This window comes from Magallana gigas, chromosome 8 (assembly GCF_963853765.1).
Source record: "Magallana gigas chromosome 8, xbMagGiga1.1, whole genome shotgun sequence".
Classification (NCBI taxonomy): domain Eukaryota; kingdom Metazoa; phylum Mollusca; class Bivalvia; order Ostreida; family Ostreidae; genus Magallana; species Magallana gigas.
The window spans coordinates 621,991-649,218 of NC_088860.1; the positions used below are offsets into that span (position 1 = coordinate 621,991).

Below are 27,228 nucleotides of genomic sequence, written 5' to 3' on the forward strand. Positions count from 1 at the left end.
TTTGAGAAGTGGACAGGCATAGCCTACATACAAATGTAGGCTATGTAGGCTATGCCTGTCCACTTCTCAAAGGCGAATAGGGGACGAGGGTCGGTCAAACACTACCTTTTTAATTCATAAAAACTTTTTTTCATCCATTTGTCAATATCTTTTTTAAAATATTCAATGTATTTTCATTTTCTTTTAATTAAAGCAACAGTGTGACTAGTACACAATATGGTGTTTTATTTTTAAAAGTAAAAATATCTTGAATATTTTAAAACAAACAAATGTAAATTCATTTGGGGGAAGGGATATTTAATATTATTAATTAGAAAGGTCTATGTCCTCATCCTTCCTCATATGGCGCACCCCCCCCCCCCCCCTCCCCAACATGCGCGGATGAAGAGGGGCAGAGGAAAATTCTGTTTTTAAAATAACCCCCTCTCAAAACTATATATTGGAGCCCCCTCCCCGACAAACAATCTATCCCTCGGAGCCCCCAACTCGGAAAAATATTTGGATCCGCGCATTCCCAAATGGTAAAAAGCCAGGGAAGATTCTGATATTCCTAAATATTCATAAATAAGATATGACATAAAATCTACCAAAATATGGTTTTCTTCACGACTTAAAATAGCATGAGTTAATCATAATTTCGTCATGTTTTTATCATTGCGCAATCGCAAACGGAAGTAGGAAAACAGTTTTTGTTTACATTTTTATTTTTTGGATAGATGTAACCGTTTTTGGACAGAAATCCAAAGAGAATGGGTCTGTTTGGAAAAGAAAAGGGTAAAGACCCAAAGGAAATGGTAAATGTTTGGATAAAATTATTAAAAAAGCGTGTCATTGTCCATCAAAAGCATTTACCGGAATTTTCTCAGATTTTATGATCAACCCTGTAAGGTTGGGACCACTCGCCCGTTTGTGATATTATATCCCAAATGAGAAATAAATTTGAAGTGCAAAAAAAATAAGAATTTCTTATTTTGTTATAAATATGGGTAAGTCCACATTAAAATAGATGAAATGTAACAACTGTTCGTGCTTTTGGCATGCAACTTTCACTGTTATCGTTCTTTTACTATGTCAAACTACATTTATGACAGGAGTTGAATCTTGTAATTCTATATATTAACACGGCTTGCATCATCTTCATGTGATATCTTATTATCATATGACAATACAGCTTTGTCATGAAAAATTGTTGTAGATGTTATCAGTGGTTATTGCAAAATCCAAACCACGTACATGTACCAGTCCCAGCTACTTCCTAAGTGTATGGTGGTGTTACCTTTCAGAATTTGTTCTTATTAAAAACTGTTTGTTTTAGAACTTAACTTTACCTAGTTTTAATTAGCAACAACACATTACATCTGATTGTGGGTTTACTTAATTCATTTCTATAGCACCTGTACCATTTTGACAAGGAATAAGCACTGCAAATATTGATAAACGTGATAGTTAGTAATGGGTTTAGATTGCTTTGTAACTGTTTACGTGAGTGCAGTAAAATAAAAATTTCAAAATATTTATTTCGCGGGGGTGTTAAGGAAGCATACGGGCAATATGCCGTCTTATTTTGACTGTTGTATTCAAAATCGTGAAATTAAATAATTAGTTTGAAAAAGATCAAAAACTTAGTATTATCCTTTAAAATAGATGTCAGTGCAATAACATCGGGTAGTACATCACTCCCACATTGGTGCATTATCACGTGACAACTATAAATAGCTTACGTACATTCCTTAACATAAAATGAGATAGAACAACACTACCCCGCGGTTTCCAAAATAAAATAAACATACCAAGTGAAGGCAAACCATCCCAGTTTAATCAAAACCGCTGCTAGAATCCTATGTTTTTCCTTATTAAAAAATTATTCATCCGGTTCTCGTATAACCTTCCGAACTTTTATAAAGTTTGCATGGAAAACGGCAAATTGCATTAAAACAACACACAACATGGGATTCTAGCAGCACTTTTCAATTTAAGCATTGATCAAACTAAAGATACGTATAAAATTTCAAGTTCAATATACACGGGGTAGTGTTGTTCTAGTCGGATTTTTATATCGTAAACAACGACAGAGGAAAGCCGGGCCGAGAAATAAAAGCAAATTTACATACCTTTTAGCGAATGATTGATAAAACTAACATCTCCCCCAGTATTCTTATGTTCAATTCTCAATAAATCAAACCACAATACTTTTATTAGAGTTCCTAGATTAGTTATATTTTGAATATGTTTACAATGCTTTCCGATCAAATACACACGACATTCAACTTTTAGTCATGACGTCATCAATGTGTAAATCTACGTAATACAAACTAATTTCTGGTAAAAATTGTCTTCAGTATTTTTTATTTGTTTTTGGTCTACGTTTCCCTGCTCATATATTTGAATATGTATATAATAACTAAGATTTGTGATATCACGGAATTACATGTAACTCAGATTCCATATGCTTCCTTAACACCCCCGCGTTCTCAAATTTTATATCTTTGTGTCAGACTTTCTAGATTAAAGGCTTCAATTAATCGTGACCACACAGAATGACTTATTATCACAGATTGTTAACAGTGTGTATGCTGAACTACCTTGTTCAAAATATTAGAGTTGGTGTTTTCAAAATAATTAAGACTTTAAAAAATATGTCATAAGAAAATTTGATGATAAAGTATAGCATATGATATTTTTTTTCTTATTTCGCAATTTAATACTTCAAATTTCAGTTGTTGCTTGTTTTTTGTATATGTCTGTTGCTTTTTATCATGCCCATTTTTCTTTGTAATATATGGTGTTATAAAGGAACATGTTTTTGCTTAAAATAAGTGCGTAAGTACATGCTTTCAAATCTATTATTGTCCAAATTCTACTGTCTTTTTATACTACAGGTGAACCACTGGACACACAATCTGAGGAAGGAAGGGTACAACATTGACAGACAAATCAGGGGTAAATATAACCGTATAGCATTGACAGACAAATCAGGGGTAAATATAACCGTATAACATTGACAGACAAATCAGGGGTAAATATAACCATATAACATTGACAGACAAATCAGGGGTAAATATAACCATATAACATTGACAGACAAATCAGGGGTAAATATAACCGTATAACATTGACAGACAAATCAGGGGTAAATATAACCGTATAACATTGACAGACAGATTAGGGGTAAATATAACCGTATAACATTGACAGACAGATTAGGGGTAAATATAACTGTTTAACATTGACAGACAAATCAGGGGTAAATATAACCGTATAACATTGACAGACAAATCAGGGGTAAATATAACCGTATAACATTGACAGACAAATCAGGGGTAAATATAACCGTATAACATTGACAGACAAATCAGGGGTAAATATAACCGTATAACATTGACAGACAAATCAGGGGTAAATATAACCATATAACATTGACAGACAAATCAGGGGTAAATATAACCGTATAACATTGACAGACAGATTAGGGGTAAATGTAGCCGTGTAACATTGACAGAAAAATCAGGGGTAAATATAACCGTATAACATTGACAGACAAATCAGGGGTAAATATAACTGTATAACATTGACAGACAAATCAGGGGAAATATAACTGTATAACATTGACAGACAAATCAGGGGTAAATATAACCGTATAACATTGACAGACAAATCAGGGGTTAATATAACCATATAACATTGACAGACAAATCAGGGGAAATATAACTGTATAACACTGACGGACAAATCAGGGGTAAATATAACCGTATAACATTGACAGACAAATCAGGGGTAAATATAACCGTATAACATTGACAGACAAATCAGGGGTAAATATAACCGTATAACATTGACAGACAAATCAGGGGTAAATATAACCGTATAACATTGACAGACAGATTAGGGGTAAATATAACCGTATAACATTGACAGACAGATTAGGGGTAAATATAACTGTTTAACATTGACAGACAAATCAGGGGTAAATATAACCGTATAACATTGACAGACAGATTAGGGGTAAATATAACTGATCATCACAAGTTCTACAATGATTGATGGTGAATGTAACTATTATGTAACACACAATCACAGATTATCACTTGTCTAATGTAAAGTTATATATGGTCAAAAGTTATTTAAAGTAGTTGCCTTTATCAATGATTATCAGTTGACTCATGTAATGAAAGAATTACTAATCATTAAATGTCTAATGTTATGACATATTCACTCGTCTAATGTCAATTGTAACTTGACACTTGTCATCACTTGTCTAATTTATTTAGCATAAAACACTGATTTTTTCTTTAATTTTATTTTAGATTAACTGATCATAATTTGTTTAATCTTAAGGAAAAATAACTCATCATTGTTTGTCATAACTAATGTAACCAATTACTAGTGTAATTAGACAATGAAATAATGTAATCACTGAACTCTGCTAAGCTAATGTATTGTCAGTTTTACATATCAGATTTAGACTATTGTAATAACATAAACTTAAATAAAATATATATTTTCATATAATGTAATAAAGTTATGAGAAGGATGGGAACAAAATACGGTAAAATAGTCACAGTGGAATCAGCCAAGTGTGTTTTTGTAAATGAAGTACATGTTTACCATATTTACAATCGGTGTTATGTATTGTAGACCAACTTCTCTTGAATTGTTCTGTTAAGTTTCTGTAATATCGTGTTTATGTAAAAATGTGAATTTGTAGGGATTCAGAGGGAAGAAGAGAAAGTGAAGAGATCACTTAAAGATGCCGCCAAAAAGGGGGAAAAAGAGTCCTGTAAAATCCTAGCCAAAGAAATTGTACGAGCGAGGAAAGCTGTCAACAGGCTGTACGCATCCAAAGCCCACATGAACTCGGTCCAAATGCAGATGAAAAATCAGCTGGGTAGGTTGAAAATTGAAATGTCCATGAGCATAAAGGTTTCCTTGTGTCCCAAGAAAGAATACGATACAACTGTATTATCAATTGTGATATTTTTGTTTTGTCACTTTGACATACAATTACTATAGTGTGGAATCATGTAAATTCACCAATTTTTCAAGGTTCATTTGGATGCTAAGACGTGGATTTGCCTCTATGAACAATGAATAAGGATTGTGAATTATATCTCATTAGGGATGCTAATTTGAGATGTATCCATGATATCCACAAAAAATGAAGCCCAATGTATTGGAATATTAATTTTACCACAATATTTGAGAACAATTATTTAATTCATATTCTTTTGCTTTTATAGCGACTCTAAGAATAGCAGGTGCCCTGGAGAAGAGCACAGAAGTCATGAAGTCCATGCAAGCCCTGGTCAAAATCCCCGAAATCCAGGCCACAATGAGAGACATGTCCAAAGAAATGATGAAGGTAACAACCTGATCATTCTTTACTTGGCTCTTTACCAAAAGAATTTTGTCGCATTTTTCAACTATATTGTTACTTTTAAAAAACACAATAAAAGATTCTTATTCAGTTTTTGGTAAATCTAGAAAGACAAATCATCATGTATTAACATCTATTGCTGGTCCATTTTAAAATAAAGTGAATGTATTCTTTGTGGAAGAATAATTTACAACAAAACACTCCAATTTGATCCCCGTGGTTATTTGCAATATGTGTCTGCCCTTTATGGATGAGGTGTTTGGATTTCAGGCGGGCATCATGGAAGAAATGCTGGATGATACAATGGAAACCCTGGATGATGACGAATTGGAGGAAGAGGCAGATTCTGAAGTTGAAAAAGTTCTCTATGAACTAACAGCAGGTAAGATAAAACCATCTGTGCATGTCTTGAAAGTTTGTGAAGGGAAGGTTATCTCCAGATTTACAAAGGTGCTCTGTAAAAACACTGGTACAGGAAAAGAGCCTTATTTTAACTAGCAACGGTTGAAGAGAAAGATACTCTACACAAAATTTGCCAAATTTGGGATTTCTGGAGTTTGATGAACCTTAAGTACTAAAACTAAAAATGAAGGGGAAACAATATCAACATTTCAACATTTCTGGGAAGTTTGTGATAAATGAATAAAGGGACTGCGAACGATAGCATTGTCTAGCCGCCTAACTAAAGTCATTTTTTGATAATTGTCTAATTTAATTTATTTTTTCACAATAATGTAAACATTAATGTATATTTTCATTAAATATAAATGATTTGTTCAAACAAAGAGAGATAAATAAATATTTTGGGTTAAAATAGCTCATTTCATAACAGAAACTACCAGAAATTTTTTAGAAAACATCTTTCCACCCCTTGAAACGAAAATTCCTTTTGATTGTTTTTTTATATTGTTTTTTAGCATATATATACCAAAGGGTTTGTTGTTTCACGGGGGGGGGGGGGGGGGGGGGGGGGGGGGGAACATATGTCTACAGACCAAAATACATTTTGCTTTGTAACGTTTTATATAATTAACAAATAAGAATTAAAATGAAAATTTACTTCAATATCCAACGTAAACATGTGATTATTATGTTTTTATGCACTTATCGGCTGCTGAATAATATTTTCCTCACTCATAGAGACCGATTTCAATGAAAAATTTTTTAGACCCCACGTTAGCAAAACTTTTGTTTAAAAATTAATAATTTCATTACAAATTTTACTTTGATATAAATTGATTAGGATTTGATTATACTTTTTAGTAGAAAACTTAGTTTTTAGCTCACCTGAGCTGAAAGCTCAAGTGAGCTATTCTGATCACATTTTGTCTGTCGTCCGTCTGTCCGTAAACATTTCCCATTTTCAACATCTTCTCAAGAACTACTAGGCCCAGTTCAACCAAACTTGGCACAAATCATCTTTAGGCAAAGGGGGTTCAAAGTTGTGAAAATTAAGGGCCACACCCTTTTTCAAGGGGAGATAATTAGAAATTAATAAAAAAAAAAATTGAATATCTGACCAAAATTCCGAAAAATTTGGATGTAAAATGTAGGCGGGAAACAGGCGTTAGCGTTCGCAGTTTTTTTTCATTATGAAGATTTTCTTGCATTTTTATGTCTTTACAATGTTGAGTGTTATTCTGTACAGGAGAACTCGGTAAAGCCCCCGCTGCTGTCGATGACTCACTTCCTGTACGGGAGCCAGAGGGCGCCACTGCCATGCCGGAGGAAGAGGATGAAGATCTAACGAGTCGATTGGAGGCGCTACGCAGCTGATGATGAATTCATCATGTCATCATTGCCATCAGTAAACCAGACACTTCCCAGAAATTCATCATGTGATAGAACTGTAAATAGTGATGCATTGTGAATAGTATCTGTTAATTATCATTACAATGGGTGGCATTTGTTGCATTTTGTATTGTATAGAGCTCATTACAATACTTTAATATTTATGAATGTTTCTATTGAACCTCAGTGTACATGTACCATGATTAACATCTTGCAAAACAGAACAGTTTTAAAATGAAGAGATGTTGATGAAATGTACTTAAAGATTAATTTAATACTCCCCTTTTGTCAGCACCAAAATTTTGAGACATATTAACTTTATCATATCAATAAGTTCTTTTTATCAATAAGTTCTTTGGTACTGGTAGGGATGCTTTGTAGAACTTTCTATTTATAGAGCTGAGTTACACAGTGATGCAAACAGTTGTTTCTGTCTAAATCCACCAAATTAAATGCGATTTATTTATACATGGTGTTTAATGTACCTTTGTATGGTAGCATGTGTATATCAGACATGTATCTCAGTTAGGAATCCTTATTTATTCTTTTTTCTTATACCTCGTGACAAATGAACAAATAAAATTATGAAAATGCTAACTCTTGCAGCTGTTTTATTTACAAGTATCATATATTAATCAAAGTACTGAAGTACTGAGGGGAGTTGATTTTATCGATTATCATTTATTTTAAAATCAACTTATCTTGCATGGCAATCAGTTTCTAGTCTGTATTTGAATTACGCACTTTATTATTATATGAATTTTTAGACTTTTCCGACAAGAATTTTGAGAAAACCCATATGAATCATGTTGTGTAATATTTAAAGATAGATTTCAAACTATATGTATTCGAATCGAAACAATTCTAAAAATCGTATGGATCCAAGCACTATTGATATCGAACTCTAGTCTCTTTCAACCAGACGCTCGGCTGTCTCCGTTAATCTCCGACAAGCAAAAAGCCTCTCTGCTTGTCGGAGATTTACTGGTTCAACAAGACTTTATTACACTCTGGCTAGGAACACATGAGACTACAAAAATATCTAAATTGTTCGTATTATATAAAATCTGACTATTTTTATAGTCTAGTTAAGTGTTTATAGATAAGTTTCCTTGAAAAACATTACATCGTTACATTGAATTTTTCTATTATTTTCAAATACTAAGTCTTGTCAGCGGCGATGATTTGTGCTTAGGTCCAAACACTGTTTCACTTTCGGTTTGCCAGAGTAACTACATAGGAGAGTTGATTTAAATCAACTCCCAAAAACTCAATTAGGGTATAGGTTGAAAAGGCATGGTACACACATGCATCATGATTTTTAAAATCATTTGTCATTAGGAACTTTTACGATATCTGCCCTTTGTATACTGATATATGATTTAGAACTACATGGGCATGCCTTACTTTGTAGTTCAAGTAGTTTAATTGTAAAGAAGCTGCTTTGTGGTTTTTAAAGCTCTAAGCATAGCTCAGCGCTTTATTCTTCTACTTCCAGTGCATGGAATAACTGCCCCCTGTGAGCAGAAATCTACATTATTTAAACTGGTTTGGGAATCAGTTGCATGGGCTATTGTGAATCTAATGTACAGGCTATTGTAAATCTAATGTGTAGGACTTGCGTATATCATTGCAGGGGCTGCTATGCAGTGATAAGAAAATATAGTGCGTACACAGAAGAATCAAATCGATTCTTTGCAAGAAAATGTCAAAAACACCTTTTTGATCCTTCTGGGTTCGGATACTTTCAACTTTTATACCGGATCTAGTATTTTGCGTATCAAAATATTATACAACAACGATATTACATGGCAAATGGGAATAATAAAACAATAGAATCAACATAGAATTTCAACATGCTGAAATTTATTATCAATATGACTATATGATTTCAACATCACTGCTTCCTGCATCTTTAACAACTTTCTAACAGTGATAAATTACATCACTTAATTACAACATGATCATAAACTTCTAGAACACACAACAACATACTCCTTACATCTTTGTTATAAATGTAGTTTCTTGCATTGACTTAATTAAAATGCCAAAGCTGATCAACTTCATAGCTCCACAACTATGTTAAGACACTGTTCATCGGCCATCTTTTATCCTTTTTCAATTTAGTGGCACTGTTATGCTGGAGTTAATGCTAGCTTTATGCTTGTAATTACTCATATTTCTGTATCGCATGCCAAGTATCCATTGCTGGACTTGGTTCATACCCATAATGGTGGCAAGATCATGCTGCACAGTGCTATGTACACTATACATCTGTAGTACAAGTAGAATTATATATAAGTCTGCAAAACCCATCACACATATAAAGAAAACCCCAAACAAATCATCTAAGGCCAGTAGATTGAATCCCATAGAATGGATCCCAAAGAATGGATCCCACCCACTGTCTGCAATGGTAACACGATTGTATATTCCTCTGTAATAGTGTTGGACCAGCAGAATGATTAGGCAGACTTGGCCCCCCACACTTGAGTTTAGTTGTACATGTATACCAGACTGACATGTCGAAGTCTCCTCACTGGGCTAGATTCTCTGCCAGTAAGTTATACATGTAGTTGGATTCTTGTTGAAACTCAACAACAATGAACAAATCAATTTAGGTAATAAATCTATAAAATCTAGATGCCTCACGAAAACATGTAGCATACACCAACAAGGTGAAGATTCATTCCAGAATTTTGATAATTTGCAATATAAGATTCTCGACATAATAGGATCATTTTAACCTACCTATACACCAGAATGTTTACATAATTTTTGTCCAACATGAATTATATGGCAGAAGGTCTGACTGCTTATCAAATTTCTAGGAAGTACAATATTGACAGCTTACCATTCAAAAGATACACCTAAACAAAAACTGTCGAAACTAGTTCTAAAACTGAAACAACCTTTAGTTGAAAGAACAGTGTCACACTGAGTGTATGTTTTAGGTACTACATGAGACAACGGGAACTGTGGGATGGGGGGTCACGTGTCCGGCATTTCTGGAATGGACACAGAAAACTCCTCCATCCTCAGATGGAGATAATCTTTCAGAGTGGACGGGAGGGGCAGGGTGTCAATCTGACCCAGACGTCTGACCCCCATAGCTTTCCTGACCACGCAGCGACAGTAATGCTGCAAAGAGCGGGGGTCCCTCGTCAGCTCTTTGTACCACATGATCTTATAATACTGGACGTCATTCTTTATCAACTTCACCATGTGTCTGTTAGCACTATAATCAGTAGAGATGAGCTGGGAATGTGGGGGGAAGATGGACAGCGATTCAATGGTAGGGAGATAGGCCACGCTCTTCGCAATGGCAAACAGGATTGTCAAGTCGCGGTTTTTACTTCGAAGTTCATACTGCAGAAGACTGTCATTATTTCTGTTGCGAATATTAAAGCTAGCACCGTAAGAAATCAATAGGGCAGCTGCCTCCGGCCTACGCTCTTGCATGTTGTTTTCATGGAAACAGACATAGTGAAGGGGAGAGAATCCTGCAAAGTAATATTGTGTACATTATAAAAATCAAACTTATTTCTATGTGTACGTGTATTATTTGATTTACTTCTATAAATTTTTTTTTTTAATGCAAAGAAAGCAAACCTCATACATAAAGAGCAGAAAAGTCATAAGTAATAACAAAAAGTTTTGTTTTGGATAACTTTGATAAATGATTTACAGGAGTTTACCTAGTGACTCTGGTATATTGACGTTTACCTAGTGACTCTGGTATATTGACGTCGGTGCTGTAGCCTCTAGTAACAAGCTCCCGCAATATCTCCATGGAGAACTTCTCTCCAGCTCTGACTGCAATGTGTAGCGGACTAAACCCCTGTAAGTTTTTGTGGTTGACATCAGAGCCTTTTCGTAGAAGGGCCTGGATACAGGACAGCATTCCATTCTTCACACACTCATGAAGGGGTGTGTCACCTACATAACAGACTAACTTCTATATAGCACTGACTTTACTAGCATTCAAGAACTGTTGAATCGGGATGACTGATCATGATTGCTCTTTTATATAGTTAAAGTAATAGTTTTCGTAATAGTTTTCATATACAATGAGCACAATCTGAAATAAAATAGACTTTTACAATTGCATCTATCACAGTACCCTTAAATGACTGAGAATTTTTATTAAAAGATAAGAACCTGTATCTTTGGCAGGCAGTGACAGGATGTCCTTCCAGATAGCATTGTCCAAGTGAGCATGGACACATTCCTCTAGTGATTTCTGGGCCGCAATATATAAACTGGTTCTCCCATACTCATCTACTGCGTTATAGTCTGCCCCGTGCCAAATTAGCATAGTCACACATTCAATGTTGTTGGCACTTGCAGCCAGGTGTAGAGGGGTAGTGCCTCCAGGATGAGGGAAGGCTGCAATGGAAAGCATCATGGATAATAAAAACTTTTCATCATGATAAAATTTTAACACAAGTCTTCTAATTTGTCTGATTTCACTTCCCTGTGTATACACAGTACATGTAATAAGAAAGGAAAAGTTTGTGACTAGGCTGGAAATTAAACCCTAGATGATGGATTTTTCACTTGCTTTTTCCTATAACTATTCAGGAAAATTTCCACTGTACATAAAGCCCAAGCAACATTTACTATGTTGCTTCCTTCAAAAACCTTTATGACCATGAAAACAGATTGGCTGTTCGTTCGCTCTAAAACGCGTTCGCCCTTGACGCCGTTCGCTCTAGTTTTCGTTCACCCTAGGTCCGTTCGCTCTTGACGCCGTTCGCACTGTGTCCGTTCGCCTTAATTTTATATAGGATTAATTAATTTATATATTTTTGTGTATTCTGGTTAATTTAAACATTTTGAAAGATACATATATGATTAATGAAAACAATGCCGCCCTTTCTACTTCTACATAATAATCACCATGGTTGACAGTAGTTTGATACAGTTACATGTTCCACTTCCATATATATCTCATTTAGAAATCAAAGGATTGTGTTATGTAAATTCTTTAAAGATAGAATAGGTGATAATCATCTGCTAAGCTTCTGAATGAGCCAATTAAAGTCTCAAATTCTTTGTTTCAAAAACACCAAGCGAATCATTATAAAAACAAGAAGACTGTTATCAACAATTTATGGCAATAAAATCTTACAATTACTTATACCAATAACGTCTTTTTTGATGAAGGAAAAACATATTATATACGAATAATTAATAAAAGTTAACAAGTTTTAAGTTGAAAGTAAATGAAATAACTTATGATATGGTTTATTTATAAACAAGGAGCGAACGAGGTTAAAGGCGAACGATTATTTGGGCGAACGATAATTAGAGCGAAGGGACCTAGAGCGAACGGACTAAGGCGAACATATGGATAGGGCGAACGCACCCGATACCATGAAGACAATGCAACACAGGATTTATACCCCAGCAGGACTTTCCTCTTCAATTCCAGGGCAATGCCAATTGTACCGAATAATAGGAAAGGAATAGTATGTCGCTGGACCATAAATCATACCCTGGACCCTAGTATTTCCAGTAAGGTTCTCTATTGGCTTATCTCCTTGGTTCATCTAGCACAAACCACAAGAACATAGCTCAGTTTATACCTGTGTATGATCCATGCTTTGAGTATTTAGTTCCATTATTGCACATCGCATCATTTTCCAGCAGCATGGCCACACAGTCAACATGTCCCTCGTCTGCAGCCATATGAAGGGCACTCACGTCAAAGCGGTCACTCGCGTTAACACTGGCTGTTAATTGTTGAAATAGAAATTTTTTGAAACGTGTCTATCAATTTTTGTTTAGAACAAACTAAGACAAGGAATACAATTAAGACATGATCTTTATCGGTTACGGACCCGTGAATAAAAATACAGCTCAACACCTACCTCCACTCTCTATCAGGCATCTGACAACATCTGTGTATCCCTGGGAGGCTGCTATCATTAAAGGGGTCAAATAGTTCTTTGAGTCGTAGAATAAGCTCTTGTTGTATTCTGTGGCATCGGGAGAGGCACCTGTTTTTAAAAGAGTTTTCACTTGGTCTAACTCTCCAGATCGCGATGCTTCCACGAGCCGTTTGTCTTGTTCAATTTCCATTAACATCAGTTCTCTGTTTTTCTTCCTGAAAATCGGCTCCATCTTGAAAATTGTAAAGACTAGTTGTTAACTCGTGATCTGATTTGTCGGGTCGGGGAAAAAATGTAAATGATACATACAACCATTTATTTAAGGAATTGAAAGGGAAGGATAATCAATCAAAAATATAATATCTCCATCAAATATATAGGTGTTGTCTCTTCCATTAATTCATTGGTCCCAAACTCAAAGAAATTGAATACACGAATTATTAATTGCGCGAGTTAATTTATGACATGATGGCGGGATCACACAAACAGCAAAAAGAAGAAAACTGTTTAGACTTGGTATAATTAATCAATACGATCGTTCATACATAGATATATATGTTGTATCAAACTAATAATGATACAGCAGCATTTTTTAATATTCACATAGTTTTGAATTTGGGTTGAAATCGGGAGTCACTGTCTGGTTTACGTTAAAATTCTGTCTGCATGGTCTGTCAGTGTTTGTCTTCTCATACAGGTCCAGTACAATGCTTAATAAACCTACATCAGGTAAATAGAGCTATGTAGGTAAATCAAGCTACGTATCTAAATCTAGTGATTGCACTGGACCTGTCATAGGTTAGGTTGGGACCAATCATCAAAATGGGTTATAAATTTATAGTAATAGTATAGCCTTGTTGGGGTATAATATTCCAAATAGTACTGTGGAATCATTTTTATTCGTGGGGTTCAATGTTTGTGGGCAGCCAAAACTTACCTGGTTTGTTGGGACTTAATCTTGTTGGTAGCAAGTTTGGGATAATTAATTAGTAACAAATGCTTGTATATACATTCGTAGGGAGGAAAATTCGTGGGCAAGGGTTATTTACGAAAACCACGAACATTGGTCCTCCACGAACATAGATAATTCAACAGTATATAAATTTAAACTGCAAAATAAAAAGATAAAAAAAAACCTGTCTAACCCTTGACAACCTGTATAATAAAAAAATACAAAATTATTATATATGTACAAAATACAAAGGTTTTAATGGATATAGGTGGTCAAAACTCTTAAGTAAGAAAAGTATAGCGATTAAACCCATTTTTATTTGCAATTTTGTAATTTACATTCGAGACAGAACCGTAGATTTATGATAGATATTTAGTAACAGATCAAAGAGCATTGGTTTTTCAACAAAACAGTTATATATATAGATCTATAGAAAAGAATCTTTTGATTTTGAATATTTTTTCACTTAAATTTCAAAAATACAACAGATCACTAATTAATTCTTTATTTAGCGTTACCAGTTTCTGCGTGGACTGATTCAGTATGAGGAGTGGCAGAGAACTCGGCATTACCTTAAATCTGCTGCAGAGTGCACTTCCCGTGCCATCGTATCATTGGAGCTCAGTCCCCAGCCAATCAGAACACCTCGTCATGCTCAGCAACTTCAAAGTGTAAGGACATTAGTAGACTCAACAGTATAAACTTATTTCAGATTTCAAAAGTATTCTTGAAACCTTGTTAAAATGATTATGTTGTTTTAAACTAAAGTGTTCGGTGTAAATTAAATATGTAAATGCATTCATATAGGAAACAGTAAACTTACCAATGTTTCACTCTATAAGACTTGCTACATGTAATTTGATACTTTTATGTTATTAAGAATATGAGCTATATATACATAAAACATTCACAATTAAATTCATGTGAAAAGATTCATTGACTTTCATTCTTTTGTCAAAGTAAAGTGAAAGCTATCTTGACATTTTCGATATTGTCTTTTAGTTTTCAAGTAAAGAAACTTATTTTTTTGAAGAATTTGTATTTTGTGGTATATAATAAGAATTCTCATCCTATCAACTGAATTGTGGTCTGTTTTCACACTTACAAAACTGATGATTCTTTTATGCGTATGTCACAGCGATTAAAACAATAAGATTTTTGTTGCATAAATTAACTACATAAACTCAATAATCTAATGTTAAGTTTTCGAAAACTTCAGATTGGAGGAGAAACAATGAAAAAGCTGAAGAAGTTTGCTGAGGAAGATCGCTTGCCAAGAGAGCCTCCATTGTCTGGAAAATTTGTTAGCTCTGCTGGTGCTTTGTTGGTGGCTTTAAAGAAGGAGGAGGACATGGTAGAGAAAAGCAGGTGCTACATTTGAAATCAAAGATTATATTTAACTAAAGATATACCGTATTTTCCCGACTACTCGTCGATGCGGACGACTCGTCGAATTGCTCATTTTTAGCCAAAATTTTAACAAAATCCTATGATACGTCGATCTCAGACCATACGTCGATCTTATCACTTCAAAATGGCGTATAAAACTGCAGTAATATTATCAGTGTATGATGCCACGATGTCCCCGATATTGCTACCAATTATTATTAATGATTAACATTTAAACAATTACGCTTTATACTTATGCATCATATTTTCAAATACCGGCAACTTCTACAAAGTCGCTTGCATTTTAAACAATTCCCGATATCGCGTGTTATGCAAAACTAAACTTACTTTGTCAGAAATATTTCATTCCCAAGCATTAATATAATTATCCACTCTGACTATCGCCAGTGTATTCGCCATTACGTAACCAGCCACCTGTTGACTCGGCGCGTGGTCAATGTTTGTTTAACAATTTCCGGTGTCATAGGCATGCACCTGTCTCGTGTCGGACTTCAAAGGGGGATCTCAAGTGCAGAAAGCTTAGCAATTACTATGATTTGACGAAACTTGTTTACTTTGTATCCAGTAATGCAGTTACACGCTATTGTTTTACATAGACACTGTTAGAAATAGATCGATCATTTGTACGACTTGATAATGACGATATACGACATACATACGTTTCCTAAAAAAAATTATCTAACAATAATCAAAGAATTGGACAATAATTAATCAATGAACTATAATCACTCTTATAACGGTACTCTTTATATACACAGGGAGTGAAATTGCCGTAAAGATCTCAGCCTTAGGGCAAGATTATTAACACAACCGGTGTCAGCCTATTGTATAAACAGTAGTATTGATAATTGCCGATTACGTATTTTAAGATTGAATTTGACAATAAAATATTTCTGATTTATACTTTCCACTAACAACTCTTTACTAATAAAATAATTAAATTTAAAAAACATCCCCGGACCTACTGCAATATTTTCTTCCATTCAAATTTGGTTTCAATTTTACTGCTCAATGTTATCTTCCTACTAGTGATACATAGAACCATGCGACGATGTGTTTATAAAAACGGAACGGTAAAACTTTTAATTGATTCAAGACAATGTAACATTTTTTAATAACTGTTATTATTATGTATTTAAGTGTTAACAGATGAGTGAAAATAATAATTATTAAAGATGAACAGTGAATTCAACAACGTAATTTTCAATCACACAGCCAACTCAAGATGATTAAAACAAAGATTTTTAATGCGATTTTTAACAATTTTCTGACCTCGAGCCTACGACAAGTCGAACAAGACGATAAGTCGAGTGCTCTGCTTCAGAGGAAAAAAATACCGACTAATCGTCGGAAAAATACGGTAACTCATATATTTTGTAGAAATTAATTATGTATTATTTTGATACATATTTGTATTCTCTGTAGGAGAAGAATTACCTATTGTGCATAATGATTGTGGCAATTTAACTGTAAAATGTTGAAGCCTCTCAAAATGGAAATTATTCTGTGGAAGATTACCAGTCCATGGAATGTTTTTTATTCAGCAGAAGTGAAGATTACATGCGTGTCTCAGAAGAGCGATTGAAAGCTGGGGCAGCCAAGTTGTGTGAAGAAAGATTCAGTAGAGACGGTAGGTCACTAAATGTCAGCCCCCGTTGCCATTTCTTGCATTTTTGAAGCAGAAAATCAAGAATGAAGAATGATTTTTATGGAAATAATGATGCCGAGTAACTTTGAGACAGAGTAGGTGGTAGATGTAGGTAGTGATGTTTCAAGTTTGTGAGACTTGTTATACCCCCGCTCCGAAGGAGAGGGGGTATACTGTTTTACCCTTGTGTGTCTGTCTGTCTGTCTGTCCGTCCGTCTGTCTGTCTGTCTGTCTGTCTGTCCGTCCGTAACAAAAATTTCTGTCGCATTTATCTCAGCAACTATTTATCGCAGATGCTTGAAATTTTAACACAGTGTTTGTTAAGGCATGCCATATCGTGGGATATATTTTTGTACTAATCGGACGCCAACTTCCTGTTAAATGACGACTTTGTTTATTTTTAGCAAAAATTTTCAAACAAATTTTTGTCAAAGAATTCTCAGCAACTGTTTATCGCAGATGCTTGAAATTTTTACACAGTATTTGTATAGGCATGCCATATGGTGGGATATATTTTTTAACCAATCTGACGTCAACTTCCTGTTTAATGAGTACTTTGTTTATTTTTAGCCAAAATTTTCAAACAAATTTCCGTGAAAGATTTCTCAGCAACTATTTATCGCAGATGCTTGAAATTTTAACACACTATTTATATAGGCATGCCATATTGTGGGATATATTTTTGTATCAATCGGACGTCAACTTCCTGTTAAATGATGACTTTGCTTATTTTTGAACCAAAATTTTCAAACAAATTTTTGTCAAAGATTTCTCAGCAAATATCTATTGCAGATGCTTGAAATTTTTGCACAATATTTGTATATGCATGCCATATCGTGGGATATATTTTTGTACCAATTGGGCGTCAACTTCCTGTTCAATGACGACTTTGCTTATTTTTTAACCAAAATTTTCAAACAAATTTTCGTCAAAGATTTCTCAGCAACTGTTTATCGCAGATGCTTGAAATTTTAACCCACTATTTGTTTAGGCATGCCATATTGTGGGATATATTTCTGTACCAATCGGATGCCAGCTTTCTGTTAAATGTCGACTTTGCTTATTTTGCATATTCACATCAGAGCGGGGGTATCACTAGTGAGCATTGGTTCACAGATATCTTGTTTACAGAATGCGGCATACAATGCAGCACCTGTTGTAGGAATTGCCTCATACTTTCAGGGTTCTGTCCGATATAATGCAGCACCTGTTGTAAGAATTGCCTCATACTTACAGGGTTCTGTCCGATATTATGCAGCTCCTGTTGTAAGAATTGCCTCATACTTTCAGGGTTCTGTCCGATATAATGCAGCACCTGTTGTAAGAATTGCCTCATACTTTCAGGGTTCTGTCCGATATAATGCAGCACCTGTTGTAAGAATTGTCTCATACTTACAGGGTTCTGTCCGATATAATGCAGCACCTGTTGTAAGAATTGCCTCATACTTACAGGGTTCTGTCCGATATTATGCAGCACCTGTTATAAGAATTGCCTCATACTTACAGGGTTCTGTCCGATATAATGCAGCACCTGTTGTAAGAATTGTCTCATACTTTCAGGGTTCTGTCCGATACGATGCAGCACCTGTTGTAAGAATTGCCTCATACTTTCAGGGTTTCTTTCTGATATGATGCAGCACCTGTTGTAAGAATTGCCTCATACTTACAGGGTTCTGTCCGATATAATGCAGCACCTGTTGTAAGAATTGTCTCATACTTTCAGGGTTCTGTCCGATACGATGCAGCACCTGTTGTAAGAATTGCCTCATACTTACAGGGTTTCTTTCTGATATAATGCAGCACCAGTGTAAGAATTGCCTCATACTTACAGGGTTCTGTCCGATATAATGCAGCACCTGTTGTAAGAATTGTCTCATACTTTCAGGGTTCTGTCCGATACGATGCAGCACCTGTTGTAAGAATTGCCTCATACTTTCAGGGTTTCTTTCTGATATGATGCAGCACCTGTTGTAAGAATTGTCTCATACTTTCAGGGTTCTGTCCGATACGATGCAGCACCTGTTGTAAGAATTGCCTCATACTTTCAGGGTTTCTTTCTGATATGATGCAGCACCTGTTATAAGAATTGCCTCATACTTACAGGGTTCTGTCCGATATAATGCAGCACCTGTTGTAAGAATTGTCTCATACTTTCAGGGTTCTGTCCGATACGATGCAGCACCTGTTGTAAGAATTGCCTCATACTTACAGGGTTCTGTCCGATACAATGCAGCACCTGTTATAAGAATTGCCTCATACTTACAGGGTTCTGTCCGATATAATGCAGCACCTGTTGTAAGAATTGTCTCATACTTTCAGGGTTCTGTCCGATACGATGCAGCACCTGTTGTAAGAATTGCCTCATACTTTCAGGGTTTCTTTCTGATATGATGCAGCACCCGTTGTAAGAATTGCCTCATACTTACAGGGTTCTGTCCGATATAATGCAGCACCTGTTGTAAGAATTGTCTCATACTTTCAGGGTTCTGTCCGATACGATGCAGCACCTGTTGTAAGAATTGCCTCATACTTTCAGGGTTTCTTTCTGATATGATGCAGCACCTGTTATAAGAATTGCCTCATACTTACAGGGTTCTGTCCGATATAATGCAGCACCTGTTGTAAGAATTGTCTCATACTTTCAGGGTTCTGTCCGATACGATGCAGCACCTGTTGTAAGAATTGCCTCATACTTACAGGGTTCTATCCAATATAATGCAGCACCTGTTGTAAGAATTGCCTCATACTTACAGGGTTCTGTCCGATACAATGCAGCACCTGTTATAAGAATTGCCTCATACTTACAGGGTTCTGTCCGATATAATGCAGCACCTGTTGTAAGAATTGTCTCATACTTTCAGGGTTCTGTCCGATACGATGCAGCACCTGTTGTAAGAATTGCCTCATACTTTCAGGGTTTCTTTCTGATATGATGCAGCACCTGTTGTAAGAATTGCCTCATACTTTCAGGGTTCTGTCCGATACAATGCAGCACCTGTTGTAAGAATTGCCTCATACTTTCAGGGTTCTGTCTGATATGATGCAGCACCTTTTGTAAGAATTGCCTCATACTTTCAGGGTTCTGTCCGATATTATGCAGCACCTGTTGTAAGAATTGCCTCATACTTTCAGGGTTCTGTCCGATACGATGCAGCACCTGTTGTAAGAATTGCCTCATACTTTCAGGGTTCTGTCTGATATGATGCAGCACCTGTTGTTAGAATTGCCTCATACTTTCAGGGTTCTGTCTGATAAGATGTAGCACCTGTTGTAAGAATTGCCTCATACTTTCAGGGTTCTGTCTGATATTATGTAGCACCTGTTGTAAGAACTGCCTCATACTTTCAGGGTTCTGTCTGATATAATGCAGCACCTGTTGTAAGAATTGCCTCATACTTTCAGGGTTTCTTTCTGATATGATGCAGCACCTGTTGTAAGAATTGCCTCATACTTTCAGGGTTCTGTCCGATACGATGCAGCACCTGTTGTAAGAATTGCCTCATACTTTCAGGGTTCTGTCTGATACGATGCAGCACCTTTTGTAAGAATTGCCTCATACTTTCAGGGTTCTGTCCGATATTATGCAGCACCTGTTGTAAGAATTGCCTCATACTTTCAGGGTTCTGTCTGATACGATGCAGCACCTGTTGTAAGAATTGCCTCATACTTTCAGGGTTTCTTTCTGATATGATGCAGCACCTGTTGTAAGAATTGCCTCATACTTTCAGGGTTCTGTCCGATAAGATGCAGCACCTGTTGTAAGAATTGCCTCATACTTTCAGGGTTTCTTTCTGATATGATGCAGCACCTGTTGTAAGAATTGCCTCATACTTTCAGGGTTCTGTCCGATAAGATGCAGCACCTGTTGTAAGAACTGCCTCATACTTTCAGGGTTCTGTCTGATATTATGTAGCACCTGTTGTAAGAATTGCCTCGTACTTTAAGGGTTCTGTCCGATATAATGCAGCACCTGTTGTAAGAATTGCCTCATACTTTCAGGGTTCTGTCAGGCCTGGTGGAGACTGGAGGTGTTGATTAAGAGGGGCCTCATCAAGCGGAGGTTCCACAAAAAGCTACCTGTGTATCAACTCCTGCCTGAGGGGCAGGAAATGGCCAACAGACTTATAGTTGAGTCAAGTAGGTTTAGAATTAAGTACGGTAGTTAGACTTGTTCTCTGACTTGTTAGATCACTGACTCGGTGTTTAGTATTCTGTAAACTGTCAGGTATATATCTGTGTTTAATAATCTATTTCCTGAAGCTGATAATCCATCATAACATATGCCAATGTTAATTTTGCTCTCTATCTAATATCATAATGGCTTATTGACTCTCTTTATAGACTTTTATTAATTTTATTCCTCACTGCTAAGTTTATAACATATATTTGTAATTTTTTTTATCAATTATTGAGTTCTCAATTTACAAAATGTTAAAGCCTTATAAACTTGAGTTACAATCTCTGTAGGGAATCCTGAGCGTATCCACAATGGGATGCGGTCTGGAGACACTCGGTGGAGCCATGGTCCTATATCTACACACACTGAACGTCTGGAGAGTGGCATGAAAAGTCAAGGTTTGCCACAGAGCAATGGTTATACATCTACTCACAGACTCCTGCTACCCCGGGAATCCAACATAGACTCTCCCGATGAGTCGGAGAATGACAAATCTACAGCTACTGTGACACGAGTGGCTTCTGACTCTTTCTACAGACCTGTGAAGAATTTATCACCCGATGAAAACAAATCCAATTTCAGCAGGGAGAGAGACAAGTTTTTATATAAAAGCACTGGCTATGATGAAAATTCGGCAATAACAAATGTTAAAGTAGAAAAGCAAAGTAACAGTCAAAACAATGCAAAGTCAGTGATGTTACCATGGCAGCATGAGCAAACAGGAACTGAATGTTGTCATGGAAATGACATAGGGAATGATGGGTAATATATAAGCATACTATTTACATTTGATGTATGTTGTATTTTATGATTGCATTTAATACAAATGAAGATACTACTAGCTGTAGTTTACCTTCTGGTCAAAGTGATGAACACATTTTATTTGGTTTAAGTCTACTTTGTTAAGGAATGTATTTTGTCCACTCTGACAGTAGAATGTACTTGTCCCCTTAGTCTGTTACATGTATGACAGTAGAATGAAGCATGACAACTTAATTCAATATTGTCAGTGAAATGTATATTGTTAACCCAAGACAGCTATGATAGCAGATTTAATTTTGTTGATTATTCAAGTCCTGACGGTAGTATCTATTGTAAATGGTTCATTGCAGACAAAAACTTTATGATATGCTTACTGATCTTTGACATTTCAGCTTGTACAATAATTTACTAATATTCACAGTGTGGTTTTCAACAGATTGGTGATGGTGATAGACTCAGCAGAGTGGAGCAGGGATCATGAAAATCTGACAAAGGTACATTAACTGTTAACATCTTATCATATCCAACAGATGAAGCAGTAAAAACTTTACTTTATGTGACACCTGACAGGTACCTGTACCCGTAAATAGCTATATCATTTCACATTGAAATTGACGTAGCAAATATCTTTAGTTAGGAGCGATGCTGGACGAGGCAGGAATAGCTCATACTACCACCACTCTGACCTCAGGGGACTACGGCTGGAAGTGGCGGCATGGTATTGAGAGGGAACTACCCTGTCTTTTGGTCAGAAAGAGAGCAGGTAAAATGTTATTTAGTCAATGATTTCAGATACAGACTGTTTTTTGGTCAAAAGAAGTAATATGAGATTGAATGGAGAATGACCCAATTAAAACAAGGGGTCCTGTTCTCTTTACATTCAGGTGACTTGTCAAGGACGTTGAAGGAGGGGAAGTTTTGGAGTCAGGTACAGAAAATTGTGGACTGGAAGAAAGAGTTCATTACCTTTGACTTTCCGTGTGAACTGTTTTACATCATTGAGGGTGAGGCAGACTACAGTGACAGAGGTCAGGGTCCGGGCAGGAATCCGACCCCGACACAGATCAAGGTCAGATAATCAGGCACTGGTTGACCAGTCCCTTTAATCATTGTTTGGGGGTGGCTAGGTGTTTGTCATTATTTTTTACAACCAATGATCATTGGCCCCCACAGAATTAAACGATCTCACAGTTAAGATTACACATTTCACTTATAATCTTGATTCAGGGTCATTTGATGAAGATCAAGGTCAATATTTGTAGTTTTGTTATCAAGAAGTTGTAGAAGTTTCTATTTAGGCAAAAAGGAAGTTTATTTCATTTGGTTATTTTTTACAGCTTAAATATTCACCCATTAGAATAACAAAGACAATAACTTATGTTATTTAAATATTCTTCTTTAAAGAAGAATATTTTTACTCAACTTTGATAAAAAATCTTTAAAAGTTTAATGCATATTGATATCATTTTAACATTAATACTGACTCTATTCACTTTGCAGAATGCAGTTTTAGATCTGCAGCGACATCCAGACATACAGGTCCTTCAGTCAGCCAGTACAGAGGAAACTTTGGCCATTCTGGAGTCTATCAACGCTGACCTGGACCAGAGGTAAAGGATCCAGTGTACTCAACAATAAGTGTTGCAGTCACAAAGTTTTTATATAGTTGTGGGCAAAATTTTTGTGGATTAAAAAACATTACAGTCAAGAGGATATTTAAATTTGTGAACAAATTATATCAGTTATTTCTGTTGTCTCATATCTTACTTCAGTGAACATTTGATTTTGTGGAGCCAATCAACAATGAAATTTATAAAAATGGTGTTCAACATTTATTGATGAAGCCTCAGTATTTTATTTTGTATGTTTGCAACACCACAAGTGATGAGCACATTCCACCTTAGCTCATAGCTTAGGCTCTTGATTGACTTATTATCAAAACAAATTCGCACAACATATTAATGATGCAAAAAACCATCAGATATTGATTTATAAACCTGTATAGAATATGCTAAATCTTTCAGCTGACTTTTTTTTTTTTTTTAAGAATCAAGACAGGCAAATTTGACATGATGTTGGAGATGGAGTGGGAAAAATGTCAAGAGACGATCATCAATATTGATGACAGCGATGAAGAGGTTCTCCCTTCCAGTGGCAGACATGTTTCCACCCAGAGGTTTAGTGTGAACACCTCCAATCTTCCAAACAACAGCAGAAATATCCATGAATCTACATGTAAATCTCAGGTCTGTGGAGGTAGTGGAATTCTAAAATCTCATCCTCTGAGTGGAGGAGATGGCGATGACCTGGATGATATCTATCCTCTGGATGGGGAGATGGAAGATCCAGAGTGGCTCCCAGATATCACACATGAACCGCGAAGTCGTGACAGAGTTTCAGAGACAGACAGTTCATTAAGTACTGATACAACAGGAATTCACCATAAAAACCTGAAGAGGAAAACCAACAGTTTACAAGATCAAGAGATAGTGACCAAGAAAAAGCTGTCCCTATCAAAACCAGGAAGAAATGAAGGGAAAGGTTTACAGAATGGATTCCTGTTGGACTCCGGCATCAGTGATGGTGTAGAGGGGGATGATGAAGCCCTGAGTTCTAGTCATATTGGACGTCACCCTGTGATCAATGAAACCTGGAGAAAGACTCATCAGGGTGAGAATTCTGGGGATGAGGTGGAAGACTGGTGGAATTCCAGGGACAAGGAGCCCCTAGTGATGTATCATAACTCTTACGGCTTCACCCCCCGCACTCCAACCAAAGATCCCAACAAACAGTCTGTCTCAATCAACAAAGTTTCCTTCCATACAAACGAGAAAAACCACAAAGGTGTTACCAGCTGTAGGGGATACAGCCCGTTCAGCCCCAGGGATGAGGAGGGACAGTCTGCAGGAGGTAGTGAAGGGTCAGGTCAAGGTCAGGAGAAAGTGACCCAGATTCTGGACATGTTCCCTGCACTGACCAGAGAAGCGGTTTACAAAGTCCTCACTAGGCATTCTGGAGACCTTAACAGCTGTGTAGAGGAGCTTTTAGAGACATAAGAGAATATTACACCTTGAGGAGGGCATGTTTTATCACTATTTTGTTCCACTATAGAGTGTAATGTTTTTATGTGCAGCAGTATTGATAATAGGTCTGTAGACCTGATGGAATGAAATTGTTTTATCTGTAAGAGATTTATTTTTCACAAAAATTGAAATATTGGCATGAAATACATGTATCTTGTACACAGTGGTATAGATTCTTGAATTAATCTGTCCACAGATGTGTGATGTGTAGCTTACCTGTTTTATTTACACCAGTATGAGATATCAAATTCACAAGTAAATAGATGTTAATAAAGTGATTGTCATGTTCATGGTGGTAAAAAATTTTCAAAAGATTTGACCTGTTGATGTTTGTATTCTGTTGCATTATATTCAATATACTTATGATTGTTGGTAGATATCAGGTTGTTGAGAGATATTGAAAGATATACTCTGTATTGGTTGTACATGTGTTGTGTAGAAATATCATTACATAATGTGATACCGGTATATTGTTGGAAATGTTCTATACAGTTTGTATAGATAAAGTCCATGTTGGATAGATATTTGTTGATCTCTTGTAAGAGATTTCCTTTACTCAGTTTTATGAGATAGCATGTACATATTGCTAATGGTTGTTGAGCAGTGATATCTATTATCTATATGTATACACCTGTATGTATAAACCTATTCGAGTTATCTTACATAGTGGTGTACGGTATGTATTAATAAGAGATATTGCAGATGACCAGATATTGATCAAAGATATCACATGTACAGTTGTATAGATATCAGATATCTGGTAAACAGTCGTGTATATAGAGATCATTTACACCAGTGTTTATGTATGTTGGTAAAAAATAGCATGTTTACAGGTATGTATAGATATTGATCAGATATCAAAAACGCAATTGTTAGTTTTTGAGTATAGCTATCGATCAGAGATATCAAAAACACAGTTGTTAGCTATTGAGTATAGATGTTACAGAAGTAGTACAGATATTGATCAGATATTAATACAAAAGTCTGTACATACTGATTAGATATTATGTACACAGTTTTAAAGTTACCTGAGTGTATAGATATTGATATCACACACACTGACAGTGGAATATTGATCAGATATTATGTACACAGGCGTTAAGATGTGATGAAAGATTTTACATATTACAATACTGTTTAGATATTGATTGAAGATACTGGTACTATGTTTTCAGATGTATAAATATTAACAAGAAATATTTTGTTCATGCATGAGATGATACTGCTTGTTGTTTTTCATACTTTCTGTTAAATGAAGCTTTTTCATTATCTCTTACTTGTGACTTATTATTTTACTTACAGATAACAGTATTTGTTTCTTAAAACTTGAAAATAGGCAAATGGTGCAGAAAAGATAGAGTGTCTATGACGAAAACTTGCATCATTTAACCATTTTTTACCGTGTTATTTTCTCTAGATTGAACCACTGAGCTGGTTGATAGCCAACATTTTTATTAAACTTTGAATGACGAACAAAACATTGGTCAAAACAGACAGAGTCGGTTTTTCCCAAAGTGCTTGGAATAGAAGTGCAAGTTTCAGGTCCCTATGATTTGACTTAAACTCAATGAAAAAAAAAATCATTAGAAATCTATAAAAAAAAAAATTTATATACATTTACTGTTTAACAATTATTGCATGAACTTTAAAAACAATTAACTGTAAACCAACTTTTATTTGCGTTGACTTTATTTAGCAATCTTCTTGGGATAGAACGTTTTGCAAAAACTAATTTTTGCGACCAATCCTTATCCGGACCCTTGTTATAACAACTATACATCAAGGACTGGTTTGCTGTGAATAATATTTGCGATGAAGAGGCTCTAACAAACTTTCTCGCCCGCGAATAGAAGTTTGTTTACAGTATTTTAGTTGTGTCTGTGCATTGCTATGTACCCATTTCTGGTGAATTGTTTATATATTATACAGTGGACCAATCATGAGAACCATCTTTTCGAAATTCTTCACTTTTACATGAATATATCTCATAAGAATATTTTACAATAACTGTCTGCATTGGGCTCAAATTTATACACCCGCTTCGAAGGAGAAGGGGGTATACTGTTTTACCCTTGTGTGTCTGTCTGTCTGTCCGTAAGAAAAATTAATTTTTTGTCACATTTTTCTCAGCAAC

At 35.7% G+C, this 27,228-nt stretch overlaps 3 protein-coding genes across 5 annotated transcripts; 2 read left to right on the top strand and 1 right to left on the bottom strand.

Annotated features, from left to right (window-relative positions):
• The first annotated feature begins 646 nt into the window (after positions 1-646).
• On the top strand, positions 647-7,762 carry LOC105339937 (charged multivesicular body protein 3). Its single transcript, XM_066068059.1, has 6 exons — positions 647-794; positions 2,880-2,940; positions 4,706-4,885; positions 5,238-5,359; positions 5,645-5,756; positions 7,023-7,762. The coding sequence occupies exons 1-6, from the start codon at positions 750-752 to the stop codon at positions 7,148-7,150; spliced, it is 648 nt and encodes a 215-aa protein (XP_065924131.1). The 5' UTR covers positions 647-749; the 3' UTR covers positions 7,151-7,762.
• A 1,247-nt stretch (positions 7,763-9,009) lies between these two features.
• Positions 9,010-13,326, bottom strand: LOC105339938 (ankyrin repeat, PH and SEC7 domain containing protein secG). The gene is made up of 5 exons (XM_011445720.4): positions 13,042-13,326; positions 12,757-12,903; positions 11,327-11,554; positions 10,892-11,104; positions 9,010-10,668 (listed from the first exon to the last, which is right to left on the bottom strand). Exons 1-5 carry the CDS (start codon positions 13,292-13,294, stop codon positions 10,157-10,159), a joined length of 1,353 nt encoding a protein of 450 aa, XP_011444022.1. The 5' UTR covers positions 13,295-13,326; the 3' UTR covers positions 9,010-10,156.
• Positions 13,327-13,510: 184 nt separating this feature from the next.
• LOC105339939 (uncharacterized) lies at positions 13,511-26,370 on the top strand. 3 transcript variants are annotated; one of them, XM_066068056.1, is made up of 11 exons: positions 13,511-13,578; positions 14,527-14,685; positions 15,234-15,382; positions 16,969-17,054; positions 21,072-21,209; positions 21,540-22,011; positions 22,433-22,505; positions 22,645-22,774; positions 22,896-23,080; positions 23,512-23,621; positions 24,059-26,370. In XM_066068056.1, the coding sequence occupies exons 1-11, from the start codon at positions 13,528-13,530 to the stop codon at positions 25,065-25,067; spliced, it is 2,562 nt and encodes an 853-aa protein (XP_065924128.1). In that variant the 5' UTR covers positions 13,511-13,527; the 3' UTR covers positions 25,068-26,370. The 3 variants fall into 3 exon arrangements, with proteins under 3 accessions (XP_065924128.1, XP_065924130.1, XP_065924129.1); XM_066068058.1 differs by having other exon boundaries at positions 22,448-22,505; XM_066068057.1 differs by having other exon boundaries at positions 16,972-17,054.
• The last annotated feature ends 858 nt before the right edge of the window (positions 26,371-27,228 follow it).

Bases quoted from the DNA above. Each gene is read 5' to 3' on its own strand.
- LOC105339937 (XM_066068059.1), top strand. From the start codon at position 750: ATGGGTCTGTTTGGAAAAGAAAAGGGTAAAGACCCAAAGGAAATG. The intron at 795-2,879 runs GTAAATGTTTGG...TTTATACTACAG, and splicing joins GTAAAGACCCAAAGGAAATG to GTGAACCACTGGACACACAA. The intron at 2,941-4,705 runs GTAAATATAACC...GTGAATTTGTAG, and splicing joins CATTGACAGACAAATCAGGG to GGATTCAGAGGGAAGAAGAG.
- LOC105339938 (XM_011445720.4), bottom strand. From the start codon at position 13,294: ATGGAGCCGATTTTCAGGAAGAAAAACAGAGAACTGATGTTAATGGAA. The intron at 12,904-13,041 runs GTAGGTGTTGAG...AACAATTAACAG, and splicing joins ATGCCTGATAGAGAGTGGAG to CCAGTGTTAACGCGAGTGAC. The intron at 11,105-11,326 runs GTTCTTATCTTT...TCTGTTATGTAG, and splicing joins ACTGCCTGCCAAAGATACAG to GTGACACACCCCTTCATGAG.
- LOC105339939 (XM_066068056.1), top strand. From the start codon at position 13,528: ATGATGGCGGGATCACACAAACAGCAAAAAGAAGAAAACTGTTTAGAC. The intron at 21,210-21,539 runs GTAGGTTTAGAA...CAATCTCTGTAG, and splicing joins CAGACTTATAGTTGAGTCAA to GGAATCCTGAGCGTATCCAC. The intron at 22,506-22,644 runs GTACATTAACTG...AAATATCTTTAG, and splicing joins ATCATGAAAATCTGACAAAG to TTAGGAGCGATGCTGGACGA.